The sequence below is a fragment of the Zalophus californianus genome, chromosome 1 (assembly GCF_009762305.2).
Source record: "Zalophus californianus isolate mZalCal1 chromosome 1, mZalCal1.pri.v2, whole genome shotgun sequence".
NCBI classification, from domain to species: Eukaryota; Metazoa; Chordata; class Mammalia; order Carnivora; family Otariidae; genus Zalophus; species Zalophus californianus.
In genome coordinates, this window is record NC_045595.1 from 242,198 (window position 1) to 267,890 (window position 25,693).

At 62.1% G+C, this 25,693-nt stretch overlaps 1 protein-coding gene across 1 annotated transcript; it reads left to right on the forward strand.

The window, feature by feature from the left end:
* The first annotated feature begins 3,680 nt into the window (after positions 1-3,680).
* HCN2 (hyperpolarization activated cyclic nucleotide gated potassium and sodium channel 2) lies at positions 3,681-25,691 on the forward strand. Its single transcript, XM_027583453.2, is given in 9 exon segments — positions 3,681-3,806; positions 3,808-4,325; positions 14,545-14,968; positions 15,620-15,781; positions 16,276-16,494; positions 18,071-18,217; positions 21,610-21,850; positions 22,098-22,262; positions 24,259-25,691. Coding segments are annotated over 9 exon segments (2,706 nt in total). The 3' UTR covers positions 24,963-25,691.
* Positions 25,692-25,693: the final 2 nt, after the last annotated feature.

A 25,693-nucleotide genomic window follows, 5' to 3' on the forward strand; every position in this document is an offset into this window, starting at 1 on the left:
GAGGAGGTGGTGAGGAGCTGGCCCCTTGCTGGGGACGCTGCCAGGGCACCAGGGCTCAGGTGCAACCCCCCTCCTCCCCTGAAGTCAGAAGGGGTGGGCATTGGGTTGCTAGGGGTCTGTGTCCTCTGGGAGGCCATGGCTGGGTTCATCCTGCTTCCTGCTGCATCCCGGGTACCCAGAGCAGAGGGGTCCAGACAGGAAGTGTGGGAGCTTCTGGCAAGCAGAGCCTTGGGCACCAGAGGGATGCCGTGGAGCACGCTCTGTGATGTAGCGAGTGAGGCTTGGCCGTAGCAGACCCCCTCATTGGTCCTCCTTCCCGAAGAGACCCTCCCCCCACAGAGAGATGCCCCTCAACATGGACACAGTTAGCAGAAATGGGGTCACTCACAAGCAGCTTTGTATACCTTCTTTCAGCACTGAAGTATTCATCCATCTGTCCGTCTCTCTGTAGAGCGCAGCAGTGTGCAGCCCTCCGCCGCTGGGGGTGATCTTGTCAACAGCCTGCTGCAGCCTGCCTCGGTTTCCCCAGAGTGGGATGAAGAAGTCACAGGATTCAGTGAAATCATCTTTGGCGAGTGCTTGGAGGCTCTGGAACCGGCGTCTCGGGATTCCCAACCTGCCGGGGGGGGGGGGGCAGAGGGGCAGGCCTGGGGTGTCCCTCCGATGAAACAAGGGCACCGTCCTGATGCTGCTTGGAAGTGTCTGCCGGCATCTCTGGGCCCACAGACGGGGCTGCCTCCCTTTCCCTGGGACCCCCCTCCCAGACCTGGAGCCCCTGAGCGCCTCCCCCTTACAGTGAGGGCCTCGGCCAGCAGCAGAAGACAGAGAGGAAACAAAATGGGACAGGCGTGTTGGGGGGGTCACCAGAGTTTGGTCTTCCCACACCGCCCTTGCCCCCACCGGGGACAATGATCTCTGTAAGGGAAGGAAAACCCTGGTGAACCCTAGGTCAGCAGAGTCGGGGACCCCGACCTGGTCGTACAGACAGCGGGAAACCGAGGTGGTAGGCTGTTCTGCCTGTGGGCACTCGCCACTCCGGGCGGGTCACGAGGGCTGGCCCTGCACCGTGATGGCTCCAGACCCAGGCCAGGGGTCCTGCCACCATGGCTGATCAAACATTCTGTGTTTCTGGAGTCTGGCAGTGGGCTCTCTAGCCCTTGAGGCTTGAACGCTGGGACCCGTCACAAGGCCCTGGCCTTGTTTTGTCTTCCGGGTCTATTTTTCACTCCTAGGGTCCCCAGACTCTATGGGCTTCGGGGCTTTCGACCTGGACTTGTCCCGACTAGAGAGGAAGCAGACTCGTGAGTGCTGAGAGCGGCTGTGGAGTGGGGTGGCTGGGAGGTCAGGAAGTGCCCCCCAGGGCCTATTCTGGGGCCCAGGAATGGTGAGGAAGAATGGGGGGCAAACCAGATGGTGGGGAGGGATTGGGGTTTCTTTCCAAAGGCAGTGGGGAGTTGAGAACAGTTTTAGGCAACAGACCATTGTGAACTGACTCAGGGTTTGATACCTGTCGGCACAATGATTGCCATCTCTGAGTGTCCTCACCTTCACCCACCCCCCTGGGACCTTGAGATCCTGTCTTCTCCCACAAGCCAGGCACCAGCCTGCCACAGGGCCTTTGCATGGGCCATACCGCCTGCCAGACACTCTTCCCACAAATACACTCATGACACCAGCTCTCCCTTCCTGCAGGTCTTCCCTCAGACATCACCCCCAGCACCTTTCTCATCCCTTTCCTGACTCTGAGTTGTGTAACACTGACCACCTTCTGATGGACAATAGAATATCTATGAAACATAATCTTTACCATGTTGATTGTCCCTTCCACTCGACTGTCAGCAGGGTACAGGTGGCCTGAATCCCAGCCCCCCAATCAGGTGCTTAGTAAACATTTGTTGAATGAATGCACAGAGTACTCTGCCCCGGGGAAGTGGTGGGAGGGAGTGGGAGAGATGGAGAGGCTGGTGGCCATCTGGCCCAGGGTGGAGCCTGTGGGATGGAGAGGATTCATCAGGACCTGGGAACAGGGTCCCCAAGGCTCAGAGAGGGGCCGGGACCCCCTAGGTGACTCACAGTCCAGACCTGCCTCTCTCACTTCCCAGCGTTGTGGGTCCTCAGGCGGGACCGTGGGTCCGCCGCCTCCCCGCCCTCAGCGGCGAGCCCTAGGGCTCTGGCGGCCTGCCCGGACTGACATGCTCCCGGGGTGAGCATAAAAGATCCCCCTTCAGCTGGAACACACATCTGCCTGGGGCAGGCTGCAGCCTGGCACTGCCGATCTGCTGCCCGCCCAGCTTCTCCCTCACCACCTCAGGACAGAGAGCAGCCCTGCCCGCCCTCCCGTGTGGCGGCAGGTCTGGCCTGGCCCAAGGCATGGCAGAAGTGGCCCCCTGGGAGGCCAGACCTGCTTGGCAGGAGCACGGGAGTCCCCAGGGCTTGAAGCAGCCTGGTGGGGGCTCAAGATGGCCTGGCTCAGTCCATCCCTCAATCACCCATGAGTGCCTGCCGTGTGCAGAGACGACCTCTCTGCTTTCACGGGCCAGACATACTGGCAGGTGCATGCACCCACGGAAAAGTGCTATGAGCGCGAGAGGCTCCCAGGAGGCCAGGACGCTCCTCTCTCCTCTCTGTCTCCATTACCTGCCTCTCAGGACACCTCCCCCCACCCTCTGGTTGAGCTGGGATGGGGACCAGGGGCTAGGGATGGGGTCCTGGGCCTATGCCCCCATGTCACCTAACAACAAATAACCCCCCAAACTGACTCCAGCCCCAGACACAGAGCCTCCGCTGTCTTCCCAGAGCTGGGGGATGAGTGGCCAGCTGGGGCCTGAGCCTTAGAGGCAGAGAAATGGGGGCAATCCGGTGGGACTCCCATGGGGGCATCTGGTGGGAAAGGGTGAGGGAGTCTGGGTCCCCCCGCAATGACCTTGGGAATTTCTCCATTTTAAAGCCCACCAGCCTCGCAGGAGACCACAGCCCCCCACTGAACTTCAGGGCATTATTGGGGGGGGCACCAGTACCATCGGGTGGCTCTTGCTGTTGGCCCGTCTTCCTCACATGCAGGAGGTGGGAAAGAGGGGGTGACTGTGGGACTTGGAGACTGGCCGCATGGACCCCATTTTGCCCCTCCGCACACAACGTATTCCCACCGGTCTTTGTCCCGGGCCTTCAAATTACAAAGCAAGGGCTCTTTTGGCCTTTAAAAACATCTTTTTATTACGGAAATTCTCCAGCCTGTAGAAAGGAAAGAGGCTGGCACCGGGCGGTCGCACTTTACTGCACCTGTCTGCGCCCCCTGGACCCGTACCGTAGGCGCGAGGAAGTCCCCTGGCTCAGGCGGATCTGGCCCGTGGCTGGGCTCAGTGACCTTGGGCGTGTCCTTCCGCCTCGCGGGCCTCAGTTTCCCTTTCTGGGACGAGGTCTGAGCGGATCTCCAAGGCCTCGGGCCGCGTGACCTTGGGCCGTTCCCGACTCCCCGGCCTCAGTTTCCCCGGCGCGGGGTCTGGGCGCGGCGCGCCGGGAGGGGGCTCAGGCAGAGGCGGGGCCCTCGCCCCGCCCCCGCCCCCGCCCCGCCCCCACCGCGGCTCCGCCCCGGCCCCGGCCCCGCCTCCCCCCCCTCCCTCGGGCTCGGGCCGGCGGCGGCGGCGGCGGCTCCGCTCCGCACTGCCCGGCGCCGTCTCGCCATGGACGCGCGCGGGGGCGGCGGGCGGCCCGGGGAGAGCCCGGGCGCGACCCCCGCGCCGGGGCCGCCGCCGCCGCCGCCGCCCGCGCCCCCCCAGCAGCAGCCGCCGCCGCCGCCGCCGCCCGCGCCCCCCCCCGGGCCCCGGGCCCGTGGCCCCCCAGCAGCCGCCCCGGGCCGAGGCGGCGCCCCCGGAGGCGACGGACGAGGGCCGTCCGCGGGCCCGGCTCCGCAGCCGCGACAGCTCGTGCGGCCGCCCGGGCACCCCGGGCGCCGCAAGCATCGCCAAGGGCAGCCCGAACGGCGAGTGCGGGCGCGGCGAGCCGCAGTGCAGCCCCGCGGGGCCTGAGGGCCCGGCGCGGGGGGCCAAGGTGTCGTTCTCGTGCCGCGGAGCGGCCGCGGGGCCCGCGCCCACCTCGGGCGCGGGGCCGGGGCCGGCGGACGAGGCTGGCAGCGAGGAGGCGGGCCCGGCGGGGGAGCCGCGCGGCAGCCAGGCCAGCTTCATGCAGCGCCAGTTCGGCGCGCTCCTGCAGCCGGGCGTCAACAAGTTCTCGCTGCGGATGTTCGGCAGCCAGAAGGCTGTGGAGCGCGAGCAGGAGCGCGTCAAGTCGGCGGGGGCCTGGATCATCCACCCGTACAGCGACTTCAGGTACAGCCACCGGGAGGGGCCGGCCGGCGCGGAGGGGACACCGCGAGCGAACGCGCGCGGGGGCCGTCCTTGGCGCACCTCAGGGAGGGCGGGGCTGCGCGCCCCGTGGGTGACCTCGGGGCCCCTCGGTGACCTCGGGCGCGTCCGGGACCCGCCCGGTAATGGCCTGGGCGCGCGAGGCTCCGCCCTTGGAGGGGCACTTGGGAAGCGCGCGCAGGCTCCTGCCGTGACCCCCGCGCGCCCCCTCCCACGCACCCTGACATCTCCCTCCCTGCGGGATGCGCGCGCGTCACGGCCGCGGGACCAGGGTCTGAGCGCGGAGGGGCGGAGAGGACGAATAGAGGGGAACGTGGGCGCCGGAGAGGCGGCAGAGCGGAAGGAAGGAGGAAGGAAGGGCGCCCGGGAAGGACGTGTCCGGGAGAAGCTGGCTGAGAAAGGGTTAAGGGAACAAGGCCCTCTCCTACCGTGGCCACCTGCGCACCACACCTCAGGGAGGCGCGTTCAGGGTCCCCGGGCCTGGGTACTGCGCGAGGACAGGGCGCTGAGCGTGTGGGGTCCCCAGGCTGCCTTTCTGAGCCGCAGCAGCCGGAGCCACTGGGTGGCGTGCCCCTGTGTCAATGGGTGTGTAGACGTTGATATGGATTAAGGCGGTTAATGCATGGAAAGGCTCAGAGCAAGGCCCAGCGCAGGGTCACGGCCGAGTGTGTTTGTGGTTCTTGTTCCTGGGCGCGTGCCCTGTGGCCTGCAATTGTGAATCGTGCGTATCACTGCAGGCTGTGTGTGTGTGATCAGGAGCATGTGACTGCAGGGGGCGTGGGCCCTTGGGCCATGGGCCGAGTGATCTGGGGGGCAGGCGGGTCGCAAGGAGTGTGTCTGCGTGGTTGGTGTGCTGGGGAGAGATGGGGTGCGTGTGCATGGGGTAGGTGTACATCGGTGGACAGTCAGTACGAGCTGAGCTGTGTGCACAGTGTGTGTGTGTGTGTGTGTGTGTGTGTGTGTGTGTGTGTGTGTGTCTGTGAAGTTATGTATCCGTGAAGGAGGTGGTCAGTCGGGCTACAGAGGGTCTACACAGGGCCCTCCCAGCCTAGCTCTCAGGGCAGGCGCGGTTTCAGCACCACGGACAGCGCCAGAGGCTCTCCGGGGTGCTCTTGCTCAGGGATCTCCAGAGCTCGGAAAGGGGGGCTGTGGGATTCTCCCTTGTCTTGGCCCTTCTGCAGCTCCCGTGCTCGATGTCTCGGGAAACTGAGGCCCCAGGGGCACACAAGTCAGGGACAGACTGGGATTCCAACTCCTTACCCTTCAGACCTTTCCTGGAAGGTGAAGACAGCCTTGACCAGTGGCTTGAGTTCTCTGGGAGAGGCCAGGGGAGAGGGGACCTGGGGGGGGTTCCAAATGGGGTGCATCTGGATGGTCCTGACCTGCACAGGGGCGCACCATTCCCTTGTAGGTGGTCCGGGCTGGGAGAGCTTGGGTCACTGTCTCAACTCATGTCCATGTGACCTGGCCAGCTGGCTGGGAAACGACATCAGGGACACAATGGGCAGGGGAAGGTGGCTGCAGAACGTAGCCATTGCCCTGGGTCTTCTCCAGCACATCTGCCTGCAGTGACTCCCCCTCCCACCCCTCCCGCAGTGGGTGGCCCTGGGGCACTTTTCAGTCTGGGGTGAGGGTGTGCCAGGGAGGAGCTGGGCTTCCTGATCCCTGTGCCATTCTGAGCACAGTCACCTGTGAGAATCTGGGCAGGCCACATGGTCTGAGCTGAGCAGATAAATTGTAAGATAGGGTTGAACAAGCAGGGTGGTGGCGAGTGTGTCCTGTAGGAGCTAGGGGAGACCCTGTCAAATTGAGAGCTTAAGGTATTTCCAAGCTGGGATGCAGCGGACCCTCCACAGCCCCCCGTGTGCCCCTTCTAGGCCCTTCTGATTCAGTGCCCCAAGCTCCCTGAGTCCTGCTGGGCCAGGTGCTGTGGGAGCACCTTACTGGTATTGATTCAGTCCTCATGTTTGCTGTGACGTGAGTGCTGCCGCTCTTCACAGAAGGAGCACAGAGAGGAAAAACCACTTGCCCAACGCCACAGAGCTAGTCAGGGCCAAACTGGGGGCCCCGTGTCCGTGCTTTCGACAGCCAGGCGGCCCAACCTCTGGCCCGGGCCAGGAAGACATGGGAGGAAGAAGGCATTCTGGGGATTGTTGGAGATATTGGGGCAGCCGAGGGTGGGCTGTGGATCTTCACTCTGTTTCTATGTGTGTGTGAGTTTTTAGAAACTACTCACGGAGCAGTGGGGAGGGGCCTTTCTGGGCCTACTTCTCCACCCTAACCCCTTTTAAATCTGACCTGACTGTGCAGATGCCACGCCCTCTGGTGCCCATAGCCACACACTGTACAGGATTGGAAAGAGAAAGAGGTCCCCGGGGCACCTGGGTGGCTCAGTCGTTAAGCATCTGCCTTCGGCTCAGGTCATGGTCCCAGGGTCCTGGGATCGAGCCCCGCATCGGGCTCCCTGCTCCGCGGGAAGCCTGCTTCTCCCTCTCCCGCTCCCCCTGCTTGTGTTCCCTCTCTCGCTGGGTCTCTCTCTATCAAAAAAAAAAAAAAAAAAAAAAAGAGGTGCCCCCCCCGGCCCCCAGTTTCTCTGCACAAGGCCGCGGTGTCTCCACCTGCTTGAGCACCGGCTCTGTTCCTGTGCAGGCTGGCCCAGCACACACCTGGCACTGACAACCGGACGATTAATGTCTGGTGAACTGGACCCACCCTGCTGCGCCTCCTTGTGCCCAGGCCACATGGGGCTTCCAGAGGCGAGGGGCGTCTGCAGGGGCCTCGAGGAGGGGAGGCTCTTCACAAGTGGGAATGGGTGGGAAGGGTGTCCCGGGGAAAGGCCTGAAGGCAGGAGCCTGCTGTGTTCCCGGGCCAGGCCCCAGTGGTGGAGGGTATTTGGGGCCATCTGCTGCCAGCCCCTGTGACTGGGCTTGAGTCCCCTCTGGGCCTCCCTGCCTTGGTTTCCCCAAACGTGAGAGGTGGTGGCGTGAGCAAAAGGGGGTGTCTGACTTTCTCTGCCGCCCGGCCCCTCTCCCAGCTTCCCTGGAGTCACCAGCCTTTGCACGCACTGCCCGCTTGCCCTCACATGCCCTCCCCCCCAGTTCTGACCCTTGGTCTCCCAGCTCACCCCTCTCCTCCCCTGGGCCCTCTTCCCCTCCCCCTCACATGTGTGGGCCCTGCCAGTCGTGTCACAAGCGGCCTTTTCCACTCCACTCAGCATGGCCTGCTTGCCTCTCAGCCCCTGCCGTGGGCACGAGGGCCCGTCGAGGCCGCTGTCCCTTCCTGGGGTCTGGAGCGTTTGTGGACTCGCTGAGGGGCACGCACGGGTCCCGAGCAGAGGCTGGTGGGTTGGTGACTCTCACCCCCGGGCCGCTTTGGACCGGCCCAATCCCTTCTGAGGCTGTCTCTTCACTCGGGAAACCGGGCCTGTGGGTAGCGCTGGTGCCGGCACTGAGAAGGCCGCGGAGATGCTCCAGCTGCTTCCACGGCGGGAGCTGGTGGAGGACCAAGTTCAAGGGACAGAGAGAGTGGTCCAGCTGCGGAAGCCTTGATGTTCCTTCTGGGCACCCTGTAGTCCGCGCCCGAGTCGGGAAGGGCGCCAGAACCAGAAGTCGAGGAGGGGAGCGGCCACGGGGCCTGCGTGGAGGCCCACAGCCACGGCCAGCACCTCAGCGAGTGCCCAGGGCCTTGGCAGGGCCTTCTGCCCCTCCCCTCCAAAACAGTAAGAAACGAAATGCAGTTAATTCCTGCTCCCTTCCCCTGGACCAGCACTGATCTAGAGGCCAAGAGTCCTCGTCGCCCCAGACAGAGTTTGGGTGAGTGGCTTTGAACCCGTGCCCAAGTCTGTAAGTGCCTCTGAGGTCTGACTTGAGTCCCTCCTGCTGCTGTTGATTTTCAGTTCAATATTCCCCGACTGTCTACCGATGGGAGCCTGGTGTGAGCGGAAAGAGATGAGTGGGTCCCTTTCCTGCCCCTCGGAGGCGTTTAGACAAAGCCAGGACCAGTGGACGCTGACCTGTGTCTGTGTCACATCCCCTGGGACCCTGGATCCCCAGGGAGACTGGGATGGTGGGGGGGCCGGCTTGAAGAAACTGATGGGGCTGGAGGCCCCTGTCTCCCACCCCAGATGGCCCGGCAGATCCGCGGCAGATCAGTGTGGTGTGCTTTCTGCAAATCCCTGCATTAGCTCATGGAAATAAATCCTGCATTATCTGGGGTGTGGTGGGGACAGTGGCAGGACGAGGCTTTCCCTGGCTCCAGACCCAGCACGGAGGCTCGTGGGGTGGGTTAAGGACAGGGGACAAATCCATTTCCCCAGGGCCCACCTGGTAGGAGGAAGGAAGCTCCATGGTCCATGGGAAGGAACCAGCCGTGGCTGAGGTCCCCCTCCTCTCTGTAGGGGCTTCCCGAAAGAATTTGGAATTTCTGGTCCCTGCTTTAAAAACTTCATGTCTTTGGGCGCCTGGGTGGCTCAGATGGTTAAGCGTCTGCCTTTGGCTCAGGTCATGATCCCAGGGTCCTGGGATCGAGCCCCACATTGGGCTCCCTGCTCCACGGGAAGCCTGCTTCCCCCTCTCCCTCTGCCACTCCCCCTGCTTGTGCTCTCTCTCTCTCTCTCTGTGTCAAATAAAAAAAAAATCTTAAAACAAAAACAAAAACAAAACAAAACTTCATGTCTTCAAGCCCCTGGCCTCAACATCATGGGGCCTTCACAGGACCAGGGGTCTGCTTAGGGTTGGGGGGGCACACCCTGCCTCGTTTCCCCCATCAAGAAGCCTGTGCCAAATCCAGCCAGCACAGGCCACCCCTTCTCCCTCCTGGACGCTGCCTTCTGCCCCCTTCCTGACCTTCCCACTGCCAGCACCAGCTTCCCAAGATACACAGTTGTCCATCTTTCTGTCTCACTTAAAGCCTCCCAAGGCCCCACAGAGCCTGGCTCCCGCCCTCACCCATCTCCTCTCACCCCTGCTCTAGCACCAGGCCACCGGGCCGGCCGTGAGAGGGGACATCCCACTGCAGCCACAAGACCTTTGCACTTGCTGCTTCCTCCACCTGGGGCGCAGGGTCCCCTGAACTCTGCCAAACAGCGACTTCTCCATCATCTGCCCAAGTACCACACCCTCTGAGAAGCCCTCCCCACCCACTCTGGCTAAGGAGTGACCCTCTGGAGCATCCCATTCACTTATCTGTTTCTGTGGAATGCCCGTCTCCCCTATTCCGGGCTGGGGTGCCAGGGGAGAGCTGGGTCTGTGTGGTCACCAGGTGTCCTGGTGCCTGGTGTACTCCCTGCCCCCCACAGCCCGCCCTGTCTCGGGCTCACCCCCGAGGGCCCCCTTTCTTAATCCCCAACACTCGACTTGGATGTGTGACTCTTCATCGGAGGGCTCAGACTCTAATCCTCCATCCCCTGCTCGCCCTTAATCACAGACCTCGGCCCTAATCCCCTCAGATTTGCCCGATCTGTAATTCCTGGAGCTGGGATCCTGCGGGGTGGGGAGGGGTGGGGAGAGGGTGCCTTTGCTCGCCAGCCCCCATCTGACCCTGCCCCCCCTTGGTGCTGGTGGAGGCCGCTCGTCAGCCATTGGAAGGGGCCCTGATCTCTGGCCTGGAGAAGTCTGGGCACCTGGCTTCTCTCACTCAGCTCTCACCGTGCCTTGGTTTCTCCATCTGAGCTGAGAGAAAGGAAGGACAACGGGTCCAGCAAGAACCGGGCCTGGGGCGGTGGCAGTGCCGGGACCCCCGCTGAAGGCCCGTGCCCACGCAGGTGTGTGGGGGTGCGCCTGGGACAGGGCTCTGGGACCCTCTCCCAGCTGCAGGCCCAGGCTGGGGTCCCAGCCGTGGAGCCCTGCGCTCCCTGGGAGACTCTCTTGTCCCAGCGGCGTCTCTCCGGGCTGAGCCTGCCTTCCTCTGTGAACAAGGCCGCTGCCCTCCCGGGGCCGCACTGGAGACACAACGGTAGGGGCCTGGGTGCCCCCACAGAAGCGAGGGCCCCAATGGGGCCTCAGTTATTTGTCAGGGAAGATTTTAAAATACGGGATTGAGTTATAGTCATTGAGGGCCCCGGGTGGCTGAAAGCTGACTGTGCACCAGGGGCCTGCTGGCTGCCCAGTGGGGCCCCTGTGGTCCCTGCGCCCCAGTCATGCCTGGATGGCCCAACGAGGGAAGGGTCTGGGCAGACGAGGCACTGAGGCTCGGAGGAGAGAGATTAGTCCCAGGCCGTGCAGCGCAGGAGCAAGGTCAGGGTAGGGGTCGGGGTCTGGCCGGCGGGGGGGTCCTTTGCCCCGTCCTCAGGTTTCCCTTGGTAGGTGTGTGCGGGGTCCCTCTTCTTCCTCCTGCTCTCTTCCGGGGGGACCGGAGGGCTGCAGTGGACAAGGGCCAGGACTCTGGGCCCATGTGGGGACCTCCTGGTTGGAGCAGGTGGGTCACCCTAGTGATGGCCCAGGGGTTGGGCCATTCTGCCCCAGAGCTGCCTCAGAGCCCCTCCCCAGCCCCCTGACTCTGCTCCAACCCCTCATAAACCCAGAGGACACCAGCCAGCCTGGGAGAACGGGCTGCTCCAAGCGGCAGGGCCAGTGGTCATTCCCCAGGGACCAGGGGCTCTAGATGGGGCTCCAGCCTTCAGGAGGGTTAACCCTAACCCTAACCCTAAACAGGCAGGCAGAGGACGGTGCTGGGAGCGGCAGGCTGGGGTCTCCACTCTTTGCCCCCACTCCCTGGCAGGGTCACCTCACTGGTCTGTCAGTGCGGAAGTGTGATGCCTGCCCCTACCCCCACCCAAGAATAGGGGCGGGGGGCGCCTGGGTGGCTCAGCTGGTTGAGCATCTGCCTTCGGCTCAGGTCATGATCCCGGGGTCCTGGGATCGAGCCCCACGTCGGGCTCCCTGCTCAGCGGGGAGTCTGCTTCTCCCTCTGACCTTCCTCTCTCTCATGCTCTCTACCATTCTCTCTCTCTCTCAATAAATAAATTTTAAAAATCTTAAAAAAATAAAATAAAATAAAATAAATCAAGGGAGAGAATGTCTGTGAAGGAGGCCCTCACACTCCAGCCATTTAGATTGTTTCTAGGCTCTCCCTGGTAGTTTCTAGTCTCCCCCACCCCATGGTTTCTAGGCCCTCTCGTGGTTTCTAGGCCCCCTGGCCTTCTCAGTTACTCTTTCCTGCTTCCTTTGTCCCAGGGCCTGTGCCCCGAAGTTGGGGAGGAGGGCAGGTCTCAGTTCACAGAGGGTGTGGGGTGGGATTAGAAGCTCGGCCACAGTGGAAGTGCTGGGGCAGCAGGCAGGTGGGGCCCCTCAATCCCGGATCCCACGCCTTGGCTAGATTCAGGCAAAGGAAGGGAACTGAACTTTGAGCAGTTATTGGGTTTTGCCCTTGATCCCCGCCCCCAGATCATGTGCATCCTTTCGTTCCCTCGAGGTCTTCCCCTGCATCCCCAGGCTCTCCCATCCCAGCCCGGGTCCTCACATCCACTCAGAGAGGGCCCCCCCCACCAGATGCGGGTGGGCCAGGTCCCTGGAGAGCCCTCAAAGGCTGCCACCCCTAGCTCCTCCCTGATGGGGGGGAGAGTGGGGGTCCCGGGGCCGTGGGACCTGCCCATGGTGACACCTGCCCGTAGGCAGAGAACTGGGTGTCAACCCAGGTCTGGCTGTTTCCACCAAGGTGTCAGACGTTGGGTGCCTTCCAGCATTTGGCTCTCGAAGACTGAGCTACTGTGAACATCTTGGTACAAATTGGTTTTTAATTTTTTTCTCTTCCTCTTGGACAGTTTCCTTGGGATCACTTCCCCGAAGTGGAATGCCTGGGTCACCCTGCACGCATGGTGTTAATAGCTCCTCTCTTGCAGTGCTGTCCAGAAAGGAGCCTGCTTCCAGTGGCTCCCAGAACAGGGAGCTCGCTGTGGCCCACCCAGCCAGGGCTGGATCTCATGGCTTCTCATTTATTCGTGCTCATTTGGGCGAATCCCCCACCCCTGGGAACCTTGGTCTCCTCCTCTATCCATCCAGGAGGAGGAGCCAGGGAGTGGCAGCTTTTGAGGGTCCTCAGGGGCCCTGTCCTGCCCATGTGTGATCGAGCCTTCTCTAAATGCACGTCGGGCCCCCAGCCATGATGGGGGGGCACCGGGCCCACGGGAGAGCCCTGCACACACCTGCCTGGGGCTGACGTGGCTGGGGTGGGGGTTGCTCCCCACAGTGTTAAGTAAGGGCAAAATAAAATAAATGACTTTGTTCAGAATTCGAGACCCTCCTTTGCCTGAATCTAGACAGGGTGTGTGGGCTCAGACCCCGGATCTGGGGCATGTGCGCATCCCTGAGACACCCCCCCCACCCCGTGGTTTCAGAGTTTTCCTTGTCTTGTTTTTTTTTTTATAGTGTCGATATATATAAAACATAGAGGTTGGCATTTAGTCATTTACAAAGGTATAACTGAATGGCATTAAGTGCATTCACAATGTTGTGCAACCATCACCACCATCCACGTCCGGAACTCTCTCACCCTCCCAAACAAAATCTCTCCCTCCCCCACCTTCTCCCCTTCCCTGCTCCCCAGCCCCCGGCCCCCGCGAGCCCCCTTCCCGTCCGCGGATGAGCCTGTTCCGGACGTGTCGCCCACGTGGACGCACACCCCGTGTGGCCTCCGGTGTCTGGTTCCCTCCCTGAGCGTCGTGGGCTCAGGGTCCGTCCCCGGGGCAGTGCGTGTGGGCGCCTCGCTCCTGTCCGTGGCCGAGGGACGCTTCCGTGTGTGGGGGGCGGTGTGTATCCACTGAAGCTTCCACCTTTGGCTGTTGTGAGTTGTGATCCTGTGAACATGTTGTGTGGTTATCTGAGTTCTTGGGGTTCACACGTGGGGTGGATTTGCTGGGTCAGACAGTAATTCTGTTTACATTTTTAAAAAGATTTTATTTATTTATTTGAAAGAGAGAGAGAGCATGAGTGGCGGGAGGGGCAGAGGGAGAAGCAGGCTCTCCACCAAGCAGGGAGCTGGTCTCGGGGCTCGATCCCTGGGACCCCGGGATCATGACCCAAGCTGAAAGCAGATGCTTCACTGACTGAGCCACCCAGGCGCCCCTCTGTTTACATTTTTGAGGAACCAACAGAACAGTTTTCTTTTTTTTTTTTTAAGATTTTATTTACTTATTTGACAGAGACACAGCGAGGGAGGGAACACAAGCAGGGGGAGCGGGAGAGGGAGAAGCAGGGAGCCCGATGCGGGGCTCGATCCCAGGACCCCGGGATCATGACCTGAGCCGAAGGCAGACGCTTAACGACTGAGCCACCCAGGCGCCCAGGACAGTTTCCCTTCAGAGAAGCTTTGATTTGCGTGTTCTCGATGGCTCCGTGCTGGGCATCTGTCCGTGTGGGGCACCCATAGGTCCCCATGCTTTATTCAGAGCACCTGCCCAGCCACTGACTGATGCCCCTTGCATGGACAGGCCTTTCTCTGAGAGCACTTCCCAGGTGGAGTTTGGGATTGACCCCAGGGACTTGTATCTGCCTTGGGTGTATTTGGGAGTGGGATCAACCAGTCTTCACGTTTTCAGGTGAATCTGTCACGTTAAATGTCCTGCCCCTCAGCTCCTCGGGCAGCCCTGCAGCTCCTGGGGGGCCTTGGCCTCTTCCTCACTGCCTCCCACCCCCAAGGGTCCCCCTTCTCTGTGCTCACGCAGGGGCGCAGATGCTCCAGACAGAGCTGGGGTACTCCAGACCCTGCCTGCCCCGCGCCCCCAGCCCCTGCCCCCCCCCCCCGCTCCCAGTCACACCAGCTGCCCCTCGTCCTCACTTTTCTCCCCTCCCCTTCCTCATCCAGAGTATTTTTTTTGGCGCTAACCCCTTGTCTCACATATTGGACCTTTTCGGTCGTGGGAAACATGTAGCCAGTTTTGGGGCCATCTCTTGGGCTCTGCCACGTCTCCTGCTTCTTCCAGGAGAGAAGGTGGGAGCTGGGCCAGCAGGAGGGAGCCGGGCTGGGAGAGCCCAGCGGGCAGTGGGGTGCTGTCTGGGGGTGGGAGGGCTTCCTGGAGGTGGGGCACACACTAACTGTGACTCAAGGCCAAAGTCTTGGTTTTGTTGGAGGAGGCGAGGTCCGGGCTGGATTCTTGAAGGTGCAGGTGTGAGGTGGGGACGGCTAGCCTGGCAGAGGGCTGGGCGTGGGCAACGGCCTGGAGGCGTGACAGCCCACGCCTCGCCCCCAGGTTCTATTGGGACTTCACCATGTTGCTGTTCATGGTGGGAAACCTCATCATCATACCTGTGGGCATCACCTTCTTCAAGGACGAGACCACGGCCCCGTGGATCGTGTTCAACGTGGTCTCAGACACGTTCTTCCTCATGGACCTGGTGCTGAACTTCCGCACGGGCATCGTGATTGAGGACAACACGGAGATCATCCTGGACCCCGAGAAGATCAAGAAGAAGTACCTGCGCACGTGGTTCGTGGTGGACTTCGTGTCCTCCATCCCCGTGGACTACATCTTCCTCATCGTGGAGAAGGGCATCGACTCCGAGGTTTACAAGACGGCGCGCGCGCTGCGCATCGTGCGCTTCACCAAGATCCTTAGCCTCCTGCGGCTGCTGCGCCTGTCGCGCCTCATCCGCTACATCCACCAGTGGGAGGAGGTGCGCGCGCGCGAGGTCGCGGGGCGGGGCGGAGGGCGCCAAGTGTGGGCAGGTGCGCCCGCCAGGGGGGGTCTTGGGGGCGCTGCGAGGGCCAGGGGCAGAGCCCCGCGGGGCGGGAGAGACAGGCGCGGAGTCCGTGGGGGGGCGGGGTCCGCGGGGCGGGTCACGTGACGCATTCGCGCCCCTTCCCCTCATTGTGCCCTGTAAGAGGAGGAACCACAGCCCCCTCGGCTCCCAGGAGCGACATCACAGCCCCTCTCCCCGAAGTCGGGACCCGCTCAGCACTGAGAGTCACCCGACTCCTGCCACCCATGTCCTCCAGCCCGTGCCCGGCGATGTCGCCCCCCCCCACCCCCCACGTTGTCAAGGCTGCCCAAGTCTCCTAGGGCGGAGGCGGGTGGGGTCGGGGCCTGGGGAAGAGGCGGCGGGCCTGGGAGAGGGGAGCGGGCGGCCGACCCGGGCCACGCTCTCGTCTACGGCATTTTGCTAACCTCAAGGGCAGCGGGGGCGGCTGGGGCGCGCGGTGAGGCGGGGGCGCCTGCGGCAGCTTTTGGGGCCGTGGGTCTCTCCTGGGCGCTCCGCCCTCCTCCTGCCCCTGCACCGGAGAAGCGGCGGCTGGAGGGGACCCTCACGCCCCGCCCCGCCCCGCAGATCTTCCACATGACCTACGACCTGGCGAGCGCGGTCATGCGCATCTGCAACCTCATCAGCATGATGCTGCTGCTGTGTCATTGGGACGGGTGTCTGCAGTTCCTGGTGCCCATGCTGCAGGACTTCCCGCGCAACTGCTGGGTCTCCATCAACGGCATGGTGGTGAGCAGGAGGGTGCGCGGCCCGGCGGGGACACCGAGGCCCGGGAGTGCGCGGTCCCTGCAGACCCCATTCAGCGCCCGCTCGGGGTGCTCCCGCGACTTGGAGCCTTTCGGACTCTGGCCGTGGAGAGGGGGGTCCTTGGCCGCAGGAACGTGACAACCACACCTCCTGTCACCCAGAGATAATGTCCTCTGCTTACAGTGTTCTGATTGATTCCGTGTTTTATTTCCATACATTTATTTAAGAGGCAGCTTTATTGTGTCCTAAAAAGAGAAAACAGTGTCATGGGCCATTAGAAATCAGAACCACAGAGGCAGGACCCAAGCACCTGTTGATTCCTGACTGAGACGCTGCCTGTTAGCAGGAGCAAGTCTGGGGGGCCAGACTCAGGCCTAGAAGTTCAGCACGTCTGGGGGGATGGGTCTGGGGTCAAGGGACTCCCTGGGGGCCGTGAGCCCCCTCCCACCCGCTCCCCCCCCCCCATGGCCTTGCAGAACCACTCGTGGAGCGAGCTCTACTCCTTCGCACTCTTCAAGGCCATGAGCCATATGCTGTGCATCGGGTACGGGCGGCAGGCCCCGGAGAGCATGACGGACATCTGGCTGACGATGCTGAGCATGATCGTGGGTGCCACTTGCTACGCCATGTTCATTGGCCACGCCACTGCCCTCATCCAGTCTCTGGACTCCTCACGGCGCCAGTACCAGGAGAAGGTCTGAGGGGGAAGGCACGCTCTGGAGGTCTGGGGGGTTCACTCCGCCGTCCCCCAGCTTCCTGCGCTGTGCTTAGGACAAGGGCCAGCAGGGAGTGTGGGGGCTGAGGACCCTAGAGAGGTCTGTGGCTGTGATTAGCAGGAGCAGGTCCCCAAGATGGCGAGGGAGGGAGGAAAGTTGAGCCTGGAGGGAGAGGGGAGGGACGGGTGGACGGGGGCACAAGCTGAGCAGAAGGTGAGAGTCAGGGGGTGCAAACAGAGCAAAGCCAGTCCGTGGGGATCAGAGAGCTCCATGGGGGCTGGGGACGCTGGAGTGGGGCTGTCTAGGGGGCAGGGCTCACCTCGGGGTCTCTGGGCCAGCTTGGGAGGGGCTAGGGCAGGAAAGGCACGGGGAAGAGTCTAAAAGTCCTGGGGTCGCTCGAGGACATGCCCAGGGGCTGGGCCCACAGAGGAGGCCTCTGGGGGAGCAAGGAGGTCTGGCCCCTCGGACCTGGCCTCTGGGTGGGGACAGCCTCCACAGGGCTAGTCCTAGGGCTGGGAGGCCGGGAAGGCCAAGGGGGCAGTGGCCCCAGGTGCTGGCCCTCCTGGACAGCGCCCCATCTGTCCTGCACTGCTACCTAGTGGCCGGTCCTGGCTGGGCCACCCCCACTGCCGTCGCCCCCAGCAGTGCCAGCCGGGTCAGCCGGGTCAGCTGGGCCTGGTGCCAGGCACCCCGGCTGTCCGGAAGCCACGGTCCTCACACCCAGACATGAGCTGGTGCTGCCACCCACCCCGCATCACGGGTTCCGCTGAGCTCAGGGCAGCTGTGTCCGGGCGGAGCAGGGGCGGAAACGGGGCTGGGGCACCCTTGGGAGCACCATCCTGGGGACAGCAGGGCCTGGCACCCCCGCTGGTGCCCACATCCCTGCTCTGCTCAGGAGGGGCTGAGCCGGTAGTTTCTGGAAAGATCATTGGGGAGGGGAGCCTCTGGGGTGTGGCCCAGGATCTTGGGGGCCCTCGGGGGTCTAGTCCAACCAACTGTAAGGGCCTAGAGTCAAGCTGTCCACCCAGTTTTAAGGGGTAGGGCTGCCAGATAAAATTCAGGACACAGGGAATAACTCTTCTCAGGATAAGCTTGTCCCAGACATTGCACGGGACATCTGTAACTATTTTTGCTGTTTATTTAAAATTCAGATTTAAGGAGGTCCCTTGTGTCTGTTGTCATTGTTGTCAAAGCTGGCAGCCCAGCCTGGGCTGAAGCAGGGTCCCCGGAGCCAGCAGCTGCTGACCCGGCCCCCCACCCCCTCCCCATTGTGCAGTCCAAGCAGGTGGAACGGGGTCCCCGGAGCCGGCAGCCGCTGACCCGGGCCCCCCCGCCCCGTTGTGCAGCCCGAGCAGGTGGAGCGGGGTTCCCGGAGCCGGCAGCCGCTGACCCGGGCCCCCCCGCCCCGTTGTGCAGCCCGAGCAGGTGGAGCGGGGTCCCCGCAGCCGGCAGCCGCTGACCCGGGCCCCCCGCCCCGTTGTGCAGCCCGAGCAGGTGGAGCGGGGTCCCCGGAGCCGGCAGTCGCTGACCCGGGGCCCCCCACTCCGTTGTGCAGTACAAGCAGGTGGAGCAGTACATGTCCTTCCACAAGCTGCCCGCCGACTTCCGTCAGAAGATCCATGACTACTATGAGCACCGTTACCAGGGCAAGATGTTTGACGAGGACAGCATCCTGGGGGAGCTCAACGGGCCGCTGCGGGAGGTGAGGCCTCCCTCATTCAGGACTCTCCCGACCACCAGGCTCCCCGTCCCGGAGATGAGGGGCTGGCCAAGCTGCAGCGTCGGCTGGATGCGTCCACATGCTCTCTCCCTCGGGAGGCTTCCTGTGCTGCACCCCCGCGACCTCCCAAGGGTCCCCGCGACAACCTCTGCCAGATTCCACTTAGCCCATCTGGGGTCCTTTGCTAGACAGAGGGGACACAGGGGAGAGGCAGACCAGAGCAGATGAGCCCAGGGTGGTCGTCAGCCTTGGCTGAGTACGAGGACCTTGTGTGGCTTCTGGCAAGGTGCCCGGGGCAGCTGTAATCAGTTCCCACCAGCGGGGGGGCTTACAACAACGGAGATTGATTCTGTCCCACTCTGGAGCCTAGAAATCCCAGACCCAGGTGTCGTGGGGCCACACGCCTTCCGGAGGCTCCAGGACAGGGTCCTTCTTGCCTCTCCCAGCTCCTGGTGGCCCTCGGCAAGTGGCTACGCCCCCATCGCTGCCTCTGCGATCACATGGCCTCCTCCCCTGTATGCCTGTGTCCCTCCTCCTAGAAGGACACCTGTCACTGGCTTCAGGGCCACTACTCCAGTACAACCTCGTGTTAACTAATTACACCTGCGAGACCCTATTTCCAAGTAAGGTCCTGTTCACAGGTACCAGGAGTCAGGACTTGAACGTATGTTTTTTGGGGGGCACAACTGAGCCCACAACGCTCACCAGGCAGTTGCCGGGTGCCTACTATGAGCCCTGCCCTGTGCCATCAGGGAGGCGGGGCTGAGGGACCATCACAGTGACCACGAGCATGCAGGAGCAGCTCTGGGAAGGATGGGGGAGGTGGGGCGGTGACGTCTGAGCGAGGCCGGGCGAGCCTGCAGGGGTCCCAGGTGGTGGGCACAGCCAGGGCCAAGGCCCTGAGGAGGGAAAGATGACGCACGCCCTGAGGACCAGGAGGAAGGTGAGGAGGGCCAGGGGGACGGGGCCTGGGCACTGCCACAGGGTCGGTGCAGACTGGGATTTCTTCTGAGGGTGGGGACCACTGCCTCCCAGGAGGAAGGCGCTGTGCTTAACCTCACTGAAAGTGTTTAATTGTACTGGAGCATTCATTCAGTCGTAGAGAGATACCCCCATAGACCATAAAAGGCATACAATCCGGTGGTGTGTGGAGGTTTTTAAAACTTTATTTATTTATTTATTTATTTTAAGTCATCTCTGCACCCATGTGGGGCTCGAACTCACGACCCTGAGATCAAGAGCTGCACGCTCCACAGGCTGAGCTTGGCCGGGGGGAGCGCCCCGTGGTCCAGGAGCTTTTAGCCGTTACCACTGTCCAAGCACACAGCACTCCTGGCCCCCAGGACACCCGTAGCCGCTAGCCACCACTCCTCGATCCCCTTCCCCAGCCCCTTGCAAGCCATATTTGGTAATTATTTAAGCATTTACACAATTCCAAGGTCAAATTTACAAAAACACATATATTCAGAAAATTTCTGACCTCTATTCTGTCCCTCTACCTGATTTCCTCCTGCTCTGTCTTCCATGTCCTTTTTTAACGCAAAGCAAGGGCATGCCCGCCTCTCTCAACTCCCCTCGCTGGACCTTCCTGCTGCAGGGTCCTCCAGGCGGCAAGGCCCCAGGGCTGCTGGCCCCCAGGGTCCCTGATCTCCGTGGGTGGCAGTGCATGGCATGTGCCTTTGCGGGTTTGCTCGTGCATTTGGGATAGGGCTGAGGGGTGAGGGTAGGGTCCAGTCCCTCTGAGAGTGGGCGCCATGTGGCGCACCCAGCGGCGCTGCGAGGGACACCCACCCCAGATGCACAGGTGAGAGGTGCATCTGGGGCAGCCATGTGGGATTTCCATGCTCCATTAGTGCTTGCTATATACAGTAGGTGCAAAATGTGTGTTCGCTGTGTGGAGTGGGATATAGTGTTCCATATCTACTTTCTGCACACAGCAGGTGCTCCATCTGCTTTCTCCACATAGTAGATACTCAGTACCTGATTTCTGTACAGGGTAGGTGTTCAATACCTACTCTCTGTATACAGCAGGCACTCAGTACATATGTGCTATACATAATAGACCCCAATACCTGCTTGCTGTAGACAGCAGGGCACGGTACATGCTTGCTGTGCACACCCAGATTTGGGGGTTCACCCACACTTCCTTGTAGTGCTTGTATGGTTGGGCTTTTCCACGTAGGTCCCTTTGGGGTTATCCTGGAGTATCATGTGGGGGAGGGATTCAGGTTCATCTTCTGCTCTGGGGCTGAAATGTCTGGTTTTGCCTCGCAACTTGTGGGGCCACCTCCAGCTTGCCCCATTGTGCTTGGGCGGATCTCCAGACTTCCTTCCACTCGATCCCGTCTGCTCCTTGTGCCAAAGCCACACGGAGCGGCGGAGGCTGAACGGCAGGTCTCAGTGTGTTGGAGGGCTCATCCCACCTTCCTGCTCTTCTTTTTCACTAGCAGGCTTTCCTGCTATTTTTGCTCATTTGTTCTAACTTGCCTAGTGTCGGCAGTTCCAAAGCGAACCTCATGGTGTTTCTGTTGGGATCCTGGCACACGTGTACATGAATGGAGAGAATGGACGTCTCTCGTCTTTACGGCGGTGAGGCGCTCTGCCTAACCATGTAGCAGGTTCCGGCATCCCGCCGTGCCTTTCGGGGTGTCTCCACGCTCCCCTCAGACAGATCTGGACGTCTCTTAAGCTCAAGCCCTGCTGTCTTACTTAGCTCTGTGTGCTGGTGTAAATGGGGTCCCCTCATCCACTGTGTCCTCTTCGCAGGGGTTGTTGATTTTCAAGGTTCAGCTCCCCCGTTTATCGAAATGTATCTTTTTACTGAAGAGTGCGCACTGGATAGGTGAGCATGAGGCCCTCAGTAACCAACGCTCAGATGGAACGTGGAACGTTCCCACCCTCACCCTGACCTCTGCCACCACTGAGTCCTTTACTGTTTCTTGGGTTTGTACGCTGATTTTTTGTTTTATGGCGAGCGATTCTGACTGACCTCTCTGATTGTTGTAGTTTCCCATGGATTTTTTGGGGTTTCTCCGGTCATCATACTAAAAAAGATAGTAAAGAGATTTAGCGTCACTTTTCCCTTCCCAGTTCTTGTGCTTCTGGTGGCTTTTTCCTGCCTAATTGCACTGGCCAGCGTTGCTAACAGAGTTAACTCACAGGGAATCAGTGCACATCTTTTCTTGCTCCTGCCTTTGGCGGTAAAAGCTCCAGGGCCTGCCCAGTAAGTAAGACACCAGCTTTCAGGCTCCAGTGTTGAGCTGCTTTGGTAGATGAAGAAACTGAGGGTCTGAGGGAGGAGACGGCCCCAAAGGGAGGGCAAGATGGAAAGAAGGACTTGTGCCCTGTGTCATCCCTGCTTCCCACCCCTGCAGGAGATTGTCAACTTCAACTGCCGGAAGCTGGTGGCCTCGATGCCACTGTTTGCCAATGCAGACCCCAACTTTGTCACAGCCATGCTGACCAAACTCAAATTCGAGGTCTTCCAGCCAGGTGACTACATCATCCGCGAGGGCACCATCGGCAAGAAGATGTATTTCATCCAGCACGGTGTGGTCAGCGTGCTCACCAAGGGCAACAAGGAGATGAAGCTGTCCGATGGCTCCTATTTCGGGGGTGAGCGTCTGTGGGGACCCAGGGCTGGGGACAGAGCTGGACCCTTCCCAGGGGTGGAGGGGAAGGCGGGGAACCTGCAGGGGTGCTGGCGTGGGTGTCTGGGGGGAAGGGTCACACTGGCAGAGGTGAGGAGGCTGGGCTGCGCTCATAGCAGGTGGGAGGGCCCTGGGGATGGATGGGGCAGGTGGGTGCTGCCCAGCGGCCGAGGACCTGACGGGCTGAGGCTGCCACCCTCGGCCACACGCAGAGATCTGCCTGCTGACACGGGGCCGGCGCACGGCCAGCGTGCGCGCGGACACCTACTGCCGCTTGTACTCCCTGAGCGTGGACCACTTCAACGAGGTGCTGGAGGAGTACCCCATGATGCGGCGGGCCTTCGAAACCGTCGCCATCGATCGCCTAGACCGCATCGGTGAGTAGGCCGGTCTCCGGGGCATCCGCCTGCGATGAGGGGGCGTGGCCTGGCTGACCCCCCAGGTGCCTTTTAGTCCCCAGTCAGATTCTCCGACCTACTTTGTCCTGTGGCCAAACGTGGCCCTGGTTTCCCAAGGAAGAGCCGGTGTGGGGTGTTTCCATTTGTGCAGAACTTCTGCTCACTTGGCAAATGTTTGTTGAGCACCTACAGTGTGCCAGGAGGCGTGGTTGGCAGACCAAGAGGCCGTCTTGGAGGCCACCCTCAGACTCATGTCACAGAGGAGGGGCTGTGGGGGTGTCACGGCTTCCTTGTGATGCTGAGTGGAGGCCAGGATGAGTAGCTGTTGCCAGGTAGAAAGGGACAAGGCATGTTCTGGGAGTGGACACAGAGATCTGGAGAAGCTGGGAGGAGGGAGGTGGGGGAGGCAGGCAGGGACCAGGCACACGGGACTTACTAGCTGTGGATGCAGGAGTTTGGACTGTAAATCAGGAGCAATAGGGAGCCATGGATGGTTCTAGGCAGGGGAGGACCTGATAGGACTGGCATTGTACGAGGGCAGGTAAGTTACAGGAAGGAGACAGAGGCCTGTCCTTGGGCAAAGTGGCCTCTGGTGCAGGGAGAGGCCAAGGGCAATTTCAGAAACCGTTGAGAGGTGGAGCCCTCACGACCTGCTGATGACTCGATGTATGGGTCAGGCAGATGGCGGCTCTTGGTGCTATTTGTGGGAATAAAAACTGGAAGAGGAGGACCGGGGGGCGGGGGTGCAGAGGTGTCAGGGGAGAGACTTCTCAGCATACAGGAAGCGTTCGTTTGGTCCATGTTCACATACAGGAGGCACTCAACAATTTGCTGTATACAGTAGGTGCTCAACATATTTGCAAGTGGCAGGTGCTTAGATATGTTTGCGACATACAAAAGGTTCTCAACATATGCTTGCTGTATCTTTGGAGGGCACGAGGCTGAGCACCGGCAAGTGCTCTCAGTGTGCTCGGTGCACACCGCAGGTACTCAGTACACGACTGTGCACAGGAGGGACAACGCATGCTTGCCGCAGAGTGACACCTGCTTTGTGTGCACAGCAGGCACTTCATGTGCTTGCTGTATACTACGGGCGCACTATACGCTTCCTGTATACAAGAAGTGGTCCGTGCATGCTGGCAGTATACAGTAGGTGCTCTGTGTGCTTAGTACACACGAGTACTGGGTTATGCTTGTCGTATACAGCAGGAACTTGATGCCCGCTTGCTGTATATATATGGCAGCAGGTCATGCCTGCCTACTGCATACAGTAGGTGCTCAGTTCTGCTTGCCATACGTAGCAGACCGTCGGTGGTATCTGTTTGCTGTAGGCAGGAGGGGCTCCGTGCACACTCCCTGTATACAGGGGGTGCATACGTGGATGCGGCCGTTGCTTGATCCATGTGCTAGCGCCAAGAACAAGTGCCCCACACCTGCTGGCTCTCCACGGGCGCGCTCTCCACGTCCTTGCTGTATACAGCAGGTGCTTAATTTCCACTGTATAGAGAAGGTGCTCCGTGCATGTTTATGATCTACAACAGGTGTGTGTCTGATACCAGCAGGTTCGTGGCACTGCCTGTGGCATGCAGGATGCACACTCTGCGCACACTGGCCCTACAGTTAGGTAACCTACAGGTTACCTGCTTGCTGTATCCAGCAGGCACTCAGTACACGCAGTGGTATGTGCACTGGATGTGTAGAGTGGATGCCCAGTACCTGCTAGCTGTATGCAGGAGGTGCCCCATGTATGCTTGCAGCATATACAAAAGTTCTTAAGGTACACAGCAAGCGCTCGATAACATGCTCTGTACATGGCACACGCCTCCCTGCTGGCTGCACGTAGGTGGGGCTCCCACGCACACGCGCCGTGCACCGCGGGCGCCGCTACCCTTCGCCGCGCGCAGCCAGCCGCACGTCGCCGGCCCGCGGTCGCCCCGGGCGCGCGCCCGCGCTGACGCCCCTGCCCCGCCCCCAGGCAAGAAGAACTCGATCCTGCTGCACAAAGTGCAGCACGACCTCAACTCGGGCGTGTTCAACAACCAGGAGAACGCCATCATCCAGGAGATCGTCAAGTACGACCGCGAGATGGTGCAGCAGGCAGAGCTGGGCCAGCGCGTGGGCCTCTTCCCACCGCCGCCGCCGCCGCAGGTCACCTCGGCCATCGCCACGCTGCAGCAAGCTGTGGCCATGAGCTTCTGCCCGCAGGTGGCGCGCCCGCTCGTGGGGCCGCTGGCGCTCGGCTCGCCGCGCCTCGTGCGCCGCCCGCCCCCGGGGCCCGCGCCCGCGCCCTCCACCGCCGCCTCGCCGGGGCCCGCGCCCTCCGCCGCCAGCCCCCCGGGCGCGCCCGCCAGCCCCCGGGCGCCGCGGACCTCGCCCTACGGCGGCGCGCCCGGCTCCCCCGCCGCACCCCGCGCCGGACCCGCGCTGCCCGCGCGCCGTCTGAGCCGCGCCTCGCGCCCGCTGTCGGCCTCGCAGCCCTCGCTGCCCCACGGCGCGCCCGGCCCGGGCCCCGCGGCCTCGGCGCGCCCAGCCAGCAGCTCCACGCCGCGCTTGGGGCCCGCGCCCGCCGCCCGGGCCGCAGCGCCCAGCCCGGACCGCAGGGACTCGGCTTCGCCCGGCGTCGCCGGCGGCCTCGACCCGCTGGACTCCGCGCGCTCGCGCCTCTCGTCCAACTTGTGACCTTCGCCACGCCGCCCCGCGGGCCCGGGCGGGCCGGGGGCGGGGCCGTCATCCACACCAAAGCCATGCCATTGCGCGCTGCCCCGGCCGCTGGCCGCCCGCCCCAGAAGCCATAGAGGAGTCCTAGGTAGTTGTAGTCGGACAGGCGGGCCGGGGCGGCGGGGCAGTCCCCTCCGAGCCCCCGCCGTGCCCCTCATCGCCCTGCGCCCACCCACATCGTCCTTGCCCCCCCGGCGGCGGCCTCGCCTCCGTGCGTGTGTGCGAGCGAGGGGGCTCCCTTCACCTCGGTGCCTCAGTTCCCCCAACTGTGAAACGGGGACGGGGACGGCCCCGTGGCCGAAAGGAGATGGCTGTGGAGTCCTGCCCGCCCCCACCCTCGCAGGTGGCCCGTCCGATGAGGATTCTGTTTTTTTAAGTGCAATACTCGGCCCGCCGGCTTCCTGCTGCCCCCATCGCACTCACGCAATAACCGGCCTGGCCCCCGTCCACGCGCGTCCCGTGGTGACCTCCCCGGAGCGGGCACACCCAGCCCCCTCCAGCGCCTGGCGCCCAGGGGCTGGCAGTCCCGGCTGCGCCGGGGCGCGGGGGGTGAGGCCGGGCCGCCGTTGAGATGAATGTACTGATGAGCCGAGGCAGCAGCGCCCCCACCGCGCTCCACGCCCCTAACCCCCACACCCCCATTCCGCGCAATAAACGACAGCATTGGCGTCCAGCCTGCAGGCCTCTGATTG